Consider the following 8,412-nt stretch of genomic DNA (forward strand, 5'->3'; position numbering starts at 1 on the left):
CATAAAAATTAAAAATTTCTTGATTCGCTTGACGAAGGAACAATTTTTTTTCCTGAGGCATCTTAATGTACATATGTATGTGAATATCAACTTCTGCTTGAACCCCATGAGTATAAATTCCAATAAATATTTGAGGCAAAGATGATACACCGTTTTACATAGACAATACAAGACACCATGTTGTTATGTTATAAAAAAATGTTTATTACTTTATAAAAATTTATATATTGTAGATCAACTTGAAAAAACACCGAGTTTTTTATTTAAAGCCACCTACACAAGCTAGGGATCTGGTCAAACGACCTATGTCGTTTCTGCGACGTGACTGAGGAGACTCCTGTGCACCTGCTTAGCGAATGCGAGGCGGTCGCGAGAAGACGGGAGAGGTACCTGGGCCATTACTGGCCATGTGACGAAGCAATACAATCGCTAATCCCTGTGGATCTCCTCAAATTTGTGGGCTCTCTGGATTAGATGAGGTACTGTAAATGGTTGAGGGCACAATAGACCTATTGGTCGCAGTGCATACCTCTATTAATTATCTATCTATTTAAAGTATAAAATTTGCTTGTGAAGCTGTCTTTCAATATGTTCAAAGGACATTTATTTAAACAGTAGAATATTAGGTTCCGAATACTCAATTTTTAATGACGCTTTCTCTTCTCGAAAAAAATGTCACCTTCTTATATGGCAACAGAAAGAGCACCCAATATGCATGTGAAGATTCAGAGAAAAGAACACGAAAACTTTACAGCCCCGGCGCAGGGCAGAATAAATGCAAAAATATTTCGAGAAAAGAAAACGCTATAACATATCATTTTTCGGACTCTACCACTAAGCAATAACTACTTCCATTACATTCAATTTTGGCCGCTTGTGCTTTGCATCTGACCATGCCACATCTTAAAGCACGGTGTTACACAGAGTCCTGGCATCCCCGGGCATTTTCCACAGCAAGTCTTTGAAAAGGTCTTAAGACCGCCTTTGTCGCAGATCCGACAACGCTTCCTGACCCGCTGTCCATTAAAATTAGGTACATCTATAGGTAGGTGCTCCGTTAACTTCAGGGATTGTGGCGCACGAGACTTATCTGGGAAACCTTTTCGTAGTTTACTTTCTGACATGCTCAGCTCGAGATCATTGTCATCAGCGCTGTCCAAATCAAATCTTGGATTCAATAAAGATGTGATTATTTCTTGTCGAAACGTTTGATAAGATCTCGAACGAGTGCCACTTTGCGCGTGCGTAGTGAAGAAGAGATAGGCATTGAATAAAACCAGGTGCATGACAAAGATCATCAACCGTTTATCCCACTTCATTTCAGTACGTTCTAAAGCCAACTGGTAATCTAACAAGTACGCGCGTATTTCCGGTGCTGTTTTCAACTGCCAGTCGATCTCTTTGACTATTTTCAGCCCTCGACGCGTTTGAATGTATTTCGTGACAAGACAGTCTGAACTATAAAAATAAATATTTTTTTCTTGCCGCCGGCTTTTTCCCATCATTATGAAGTCCGCATATCTAATTTCAGACTGATATTGTTTCAGATTCTTCAGAGCCAATTCTTTGCTATTACCGAAACGTTGTATTTCCAAAAGTCCCGAGGAATAGGTACCCAGCTTTCCCAGCTCCAGGCAAAGTGCATAGCTGCCATAATATTTGGAAGCGAAAACAGTATGTCCTAAGCGGGTTTAAATGAGATTTATTCATAAATGAAACAGAACAAGAAAATTCACTATTACCTTTATGTAATTTCTCGCTGAGCAGCTCCATCGCAATAGACAGACGTTGAACAAGAAACGATTTTGAATTATGGGCGTGCGTTTTCCTTTGTGGATTTTCTAAATCGACCAATATTTTGAGTACTAAACCGGATTGTTCAGTTAAGAGATGCAGCATAACCGCATTGCTGCGAAACTTCTGACTCATATCATTCGCCCAATGTAGCCTGCCTTTCCAATACATAATTGGCTCATTCAAGACTATTCTTCGGCCGCAGTTGTACACAGATTCCATGCGTTCATTGAAGAATTTCAAAAGAGGCTTCAAATCAACAAATTTTTCCTCACTTTGATCATCCGTTTTAGTGCTCTTCTCTTCAGGCAGCAAACTCTCGAAACTTAAAAATTTTAATATTTGCAAAAAGCGGTCCAAACTCAATTTTCTAGAGTAACCCCCGAAACCATGATGTGCCTCACATTCCCAATATTCCGCTAATGTCGTAAGCTGTGATGAGCCCATTTGCAGGCAGATGCCGTAGAAAATGCTCATTTCTTTTGAAGTAAACTCCTCGAAGTGGGGTGTGCTATGAAAGGCTTCTGTGGCACGTTTATTGCAACATTTAGACCAACTTTTGAAAAATCCATCACCACCCAACAATTTGTAAAAATAGTACGTTGAAAAGCTAGATTTTGGAGCGCCTTCGAGAATTCCTTTGTAGTTTTCGTTTATAAACACCTTTCGTTGGCCATCCAGATTGTTTGACCAATCTGGAGCGTACATATCCATGTCTCCTTCGCCTGTCGAATAAAATTGTGCAAAACAATAAACAAATTTTTTGCATTATGACTTTTAAATCTGATTAAAATATCTGCTGAAGAAGGTAGTAGAAGGTGGAGCTATATTTTTAAATTGGTGGAAAAAATGTTCCTGATACGTTTTTATTTTGTAATTTTAATTTTCTATTGCCTACCTTGAGATTATGGATGACGAAACATAACTTTAAAATGGTAGAACATACTGCCTTCTCAAGTCTATAAAACCGACTAAAAACTTCACTTATTTGCCCTGCGATTATCAGCATCTCTCTTCTGTAGGTAGATCTGTTTGCTATTTGTTTCTATTAGAAGCAGAATGAAACATTTAGGGAGTTCATAAGGTGTTTAGATATTTAGTAGAAATTTGTATCTAATTTTGTCGCATGTCATACACAGTGGCTCTACAATTGTTGACAAATGTATACATTTACATAGAAATTGGATAGTGGCATCCATAGAACATATTTGCTGTAAACCAGTGTAATTAACAATAAATAATAAAAATTAAATAATTAAGAATTTCGTCAACTAGTAACATTCCCAGAGCCTTTGGAGAAAATCTATCGTCGCGCTTTGCGTTCCAAACTTCAATCTCGATTTCCCAAAACCTGGTGACAAAATCTAGAAATATTAAATAGGTGCCCCTTATGCCAGAAGCATGAATGTGCAAATTTACCAATTTTGAGTTTTTGGATTGACTTGATTAACCTTTGGATGTTCCATGTTATACCAAAACCCAGAATACCACATACCCTTTAAATAATTTCTGAGTGCTCACAATTTATAAGTCTAAAATGAGGCTTTCTTTCGCTATAAATATGATTCTGAGGCAAGTCAACCGGGCTCACTCAATTCGGACTCTATATTAATAATCATAGTTATAAAGAATATTTAATTTTAACACTTAGAAAAGCGTTATATATCAGACTCTAATATGACTCCTAACTTCGACTAAAATAAATAAATATTGGTCTGCGTGCCCTTCTAAAATACGGCTTTCGCACGCCACCCCAATCACGTAGTTCGCTCTCATTCGTAATTCGCACTCCAATTACCCCTCGAATTACGTAATTCGCCAAACAAAATCTTGATACCGAATTACCGAATTTGGTGGTAATTTGAGTACTAAAAGTAAAGTTTATACGTACATGTGTACATCACCAATTTATTACGGCAGTTTATAAATTTTATAGCGAAGAAAAAATAAAACATAGAGACCGAAAACTGTCAAATGGAATTTAAGATTGTGTTTGTTGGAATGGGGTACTTCACGATCACAATTAGGGAAGCAAACAAAGTAATTCAGGGTGCCGAGGAAAAATCGTATAAGGGAGGTACGCTCTTTTCCGACTCTTTTTTTTTTTGAGCTCATAATGAGGGTTAGAACTCAGAATTCTAAGACTTTTCTGACTCTAAAATGAGTCCGAATGTTTATAGGGCATACATACTTATGCATGCATACACTACATATTATACATAGATGGGCAATTAATTGCAATCATATTTTACTTACATTCTATTAACTCAAATTCTTCCTCAAAATTAACATCCGGGCACCCTTCTTCATCCGAATCGGTTTCCTGCATATCTAATTCGTCGGCATCAAAATTGAATTCTGAGTTTATCACACTCGCTGGTTTCAACTTTAACCTCATCGATTGTGCACCATCACCGTTATTTGACTTTATTTTTTCGATATTTTGACTACAGTCGTCTCGCAGCGAAGCGGATATCCCACCACCATCATGTTTATCGATACCCAACAAACATACGCCTTCTGAATTCTCTGCCGGCCGCTGGGCAATCATGGTTTTTTTGGCATTAGCTACAGTAGCCGACGTAGACGCCGAAGTCGGCGTTGGCGCAATTTCTGCCGCTGAGCTCAACCACTGTTGTTGTATTTTATAAACATCGAGTTTAATATCGTCAATGATGCACTCCTCCTCTTCGCCTTCCGCTGTTGCCATGTTCCTTTCATTTGTCGATAACTGAGAGACAGACGGCGCTACCGATGGCGCAGCGGCCGGTTGCGTCGTTCGGCTTTTGTTTGCAGCGCCTTCTAGCTGTTGCGTTGTTGCTGAGGCATGACGTTTTCTTGTGCGTATCATTACTTTTAAATTATTTTGTATTTTCTTTATTTGCCTTAACCAACTTTTTTTTTTGTGTGAATAAAAATGTTATATAGCTCGCAAATAATATCACCCCGGCTTGCTATATTTTCCACACTAAAAGATTGCGAAACGAAATAGATGTATGTTTTAAATTATTTGCGGTTGGTAAGTTTTTGCATTTTTCTCTTTTATTCTCTACGTTGAGAAGGACAATGCTGTGCGCTTGAGAATTTCTCTTTCCCGCGACAGTACTCATGGATAGGCCATTTGACTACCTGCTGCTGTTTTACTGCCGTACCTAAATAAACTTGTTGGCTGTTGTGCCCCTCTGACTGTCTCCTTTTGGCATATACATATGTATAAATTAAATGTGGTAGAAAGAGATAATATGGAAGAGCAGTGCATGTTTTGGTAGACTGTTTTGTGTGGATTTGTATCTTACCTCTTAAAAGCCTGCATGCAGCTCTCAAGAAAAGCAAAAACTCCATATAAAATGGCGTGAGCTGCATACAGGGCATAAATTGCTATTGCATGTGTAGTTTAATACAACTGCATCTTGATTTTGGTTTATACATAAAAACACATACATTTGTATGTAGATACAGTGGTCGAAAAAATTAAAGGCGCACCAAATATAGACAAGTTTTTCTTTTTATTTAGTTTAGAAATTTTTTATAAGTAGTTCATTCCTTAACAAAAACGATGTAAATCCCAGTTTTAAACTTTGGGCAATATTAAAAAAAAAGTCAACAATCTTTCGTAAAAATCTCGAGCTTTTTAATTAAATTTCTTAGAAATATTTTGACTATGCACATTTGTAGCCCATTCAATTTTAGTATAATAAAGTTCAACATTCAAATGGCTAAAAATTAGGTTTTTTGTAAGTTTTTTCTTTTAACTAAACTGTAAAGAAACAAAAATATTACATGAGGTCTTTCTATACTAAACTATCGATATTCGTAATTTTCATAATGTACTTAAATTACTTGGGTTGCTCCACGAAGCTTGGTTGCCGTCGTCGATTTCTTGAGTTGATCATGCCAAATCTTAAAGCAGGGCGTTTCGCACAATCCCGGCATTCCCGGACACATTTTACAAGAATACTTTGAATATGTCGTTAGACCACCTTTGCGACAAATCTGGCATCTCTTTTTCGCAACCTTGCCATCGATGGGTGGTAAAATCAGAATAATATGATCGCTTTTCAAATTTGTATTCAGTAATGACTTTATAACTTCTTCTCGAAATTTCTCGTATCGCATAGGAGATTGAATGTTTCTGGAACTCATTTGATTCATGTAGAGTATATAAGCGTTTAACACAATCAAATTTATCACGTAGATCATCAATCGTTTGTCCCACTTCATTTCGTTGCAAGGAAATAACAATTGACAATTCTGCATTTTTAACCGGATATTCAATGGTGGGCACAAAAGCGTCTCCAGCTCTCTTACTACATCCACAAGAGATGATTCCTCAGATTTTTCCCCATTTGCAAAAATGTCCGCACAATTGGTGCTATAAAAATAAAAACTGTTTTCGCGATGTCGATATTTTGCCATCAATACGTCGCCAGCATATCTGGCAACTGCACTTCCTTTGTCTAGCCTTGTTAGTATTAGCTCCTTGCTATTGCCATAACGGTTGCAATCCAAAAATCCTGTGCAATAAGTCTGTCGTTTAGCCAAAGCCGAGGCAAGTGCATAGCTGCTGTAGTATTTAGAAGCATAAACAAAGTGACCTGTCAGAAAAACGGTGCACATAAAGCAATTAATTAACTGTACACTAAGAAAATACATATGTATACACAGTGCAATTAATTGTTCTAATTTTATTACCTTTTCCCAATTTTGACTTTAGTAGATCCATTACAATTGCTGACCGCTGAAGAGCAAGTGATTTCGAATTACGAGTGAACTGTTTTCGTTCTGACTCCTCTAAATCGGGCACTATTTTTAAAAGCATTCCAGATGGTTCAGTCAAAAAGTGTAGAGTGACTGCGTTGCAACGAAACTTGTCCCGCACTTCGTTCAACCAGTTGAATTTGCCTTTCCAGTATATTAGAGGTTCGCCTAAAATTAACCGGCGATCACAGGAGTAAACCGATTCCATGTTCTTGTTGAAGTAGTCCAATAGAGGCTTAATGTCAGTAAGAATGTTTGCTAATTTACCACTCTTCGGGTTACGAGCCGAACTGTAGGACTTCTTAAACATATCAAAATTTAATACATCCAATATCATTCTGAAATGTTCCAAACTCATTTTATCGCCGAACCCGTCAAAGCCAAAGTGATCGGTCTCGCTCCAGTATTGTTCTATCTCAAATAATCTGAATGAACTCATTTGCAAGCAAATTCCAATAAATATTTGCAATTTTTTCGCTGTGAAGCTATGAAAACCCGAATTGTTTGCGATTGTTTTTGCAGCACGAGTGCTACAACTATTCGCCAACTTTGTGAAGAACTCTCTCCTCGGCCCAAGCACCATATCAAAATAAGAAATCGGATTTTCAAATATGGAGTCGTCTGTAAGGCTTTCTTGACATTTTCCATTAAAATTAAAAACTTTGCTGGGCTGCATTAAAGCATGGCCCCAAACTGGATCGAATTCATCTACGGATTCATCGGCTGGTTATATGCAAATATAATCAAAAGGAGTATCCGTAATAAGATCAATAAGTGTGTTAGGGGCGATTTTAGATGACAAAGATTCCATGTCATATCAAATATTTACGCTGTGCCAAATTCTGGCTATTTAAATAAGGGAAAATGCAGCTTTGCTCTTAGATACCAACGCATACTGTTTGAATATTTGATATGAAAAGGAATTTTCAAAAAAATAAAATAAAAACTATTCAACTTACATTCAATAAGTTGGTAATTGTCATCGAAAAAATCGATATTCGAATACCCATCTTCGTCCGAGTCGCTCTTCTGCATATGCAATTCATCGTTATCGCTATCGTTGTCATCTGTCGCTGCTTTCGACGTCACTTCTGCAGCTGACGCTGCCACTACCTTTGCTATATTAGGAGGGGGCACTGTCGGGCTTGGCGCTGTCCCCTCATCGTTTTTTGTAGCACTACCACTATAAAGCGCAACTCGTTTGATTTTCGACCGCGGCAGCCGTACTGGACCAGCGGACGTTGTCGCTGCTGCCGATGTTGATGGTGTAGTAGTAACCGCAGTCGCGTATGCGCCAACCGTGTAGCCAGCGACGTTGTATTTTGTCTGGTTTATATTGGCAGCTGGTACCATGGTTTCCAAGTTTGTTGGTGTATGCACCACGGTAGCCGCTGCAGTGCCCCTAGCTATTACTAATGGTGGCGCGTCCCTTTCCAGCGTTATTTTAATTGCCTTGGAACTCGTTGGGATTGTCAGTTTTCTTTTAAAAGGCCCTGACATAGCGTTCAGTTGTATGTAAAAAATAAAAATCAATACTTTTGTTATTTAGTTTACCGAACCACTGCGATTGAGTTGGTAGTTGATCAGCAAAAATTGCAAAGTAAATGTATTAGCTCTTCACATCAGCGAAATAGATAGCCTAACTTGGCATAGTACATGACAAAAAAGGGATAGAATGATTGTGTGTAGAGGAGCAGAAAATTATTTATATTCACCTTGGCAAATCATGTGACCAAAGGGGGATAGAATGATTGTGTGTTGAGGAGCAAAAAATTATTTATTTTCTGTTTATCTCTTTCTAGTTAGTCAACAAGTGTTTTCTGCATCGTTCGTACTTTAGAAAAGAATACCTAAGTTTTA

The 8,412-nt window shown here is 37.8% G+C and overlaps 2 protein-coding genes across 2 annotated transcripts; both read right to left on the reverse strand.

The window, feature by feature from the left end:
* Nucleotides 1-1,013: 1,013 nt before the first annotated feature.
* On the reverse strand, nt 1,014-5,448 carry LOC118752453 (the record flags this gene model as incomplete). Its single annotated transcript, XM_036487369.1, has 3 exons — nt 4,051-5,448; nt 1,743-2,519; nt 1,014-1,681 (listed from the first exon to the last, which is right to left on the reverse strand). Coding segments are annotated over exons 1-3 (2,040 nt in total), but the record flags the coding sequence as incomplete, so codon positions are not given.
* Nucleotides 5,449-5,527: 79 nt separating this feature from the next.
* On the reverse strand, nt 5,528-8,157 carry LOC118752454. Its single transcript, XM_036487370.1, has 3 exons — nt 7,512-8,157; nt 6,487-7,275; nt 5,528-6,389 (listed from the first exon to the last, which is right to left on the reverse strand). Exons 1-3 carry the CDS (start codon nt 8,050-8,052, stop codon nt 5,626-5,628), a joined length of 2,094 nt encoding a protein of 697 aa, XP_036343263.1. The 5' UTR covers nt 8,053-8,157; the 3' UTR covers nt 5,528-5,625.
* Between the last annotated feature and the right edge of the window lie 255 nt (nt 8,158-8,412).

The sequence above is a fragment of the Rhagoletis pomonella genome, unplaced genomic scaffold, assembly GCF_013731165.1.
Source record: "Rhagoletis pomonella isolate Grant_MI unplaced genomic scaffold, Rhpom_1.0 Rhpom_scaffold_01516, whole genome shotgun sequence".
NCBI lineage: Eukaryota > Metazoa > Arthropoda > Insecta > Diptera > Tephritidae > Rhagoletis > Rhagoletis pomonella.

Excerpts from the sequence above, each read along its gene's own strand:
- LOC118752454 (XM_036487370.1), bottom strand. The coding sequence starts at position 8,052 with ATGTCAGGGCCTTTTAAAAGAAAACTGACAATCCCAACGAGTTCCAAG. Across the intron at positions 7,276-7,511 it reads CAATTACCAACTTATTGAAT|CCGATGAATCCGTAGATGAA; the intron begins GTAAGTTGAATA and ends GCATATAACCAG. Across the intron at positions 6,390-6,486 it reads AAAGTCAAAATTGGGAAAAG|GTCACTTTGTTTATGCTTCT; the intron begins GTAATAAAATTA and ends TTTTTCTGACAG.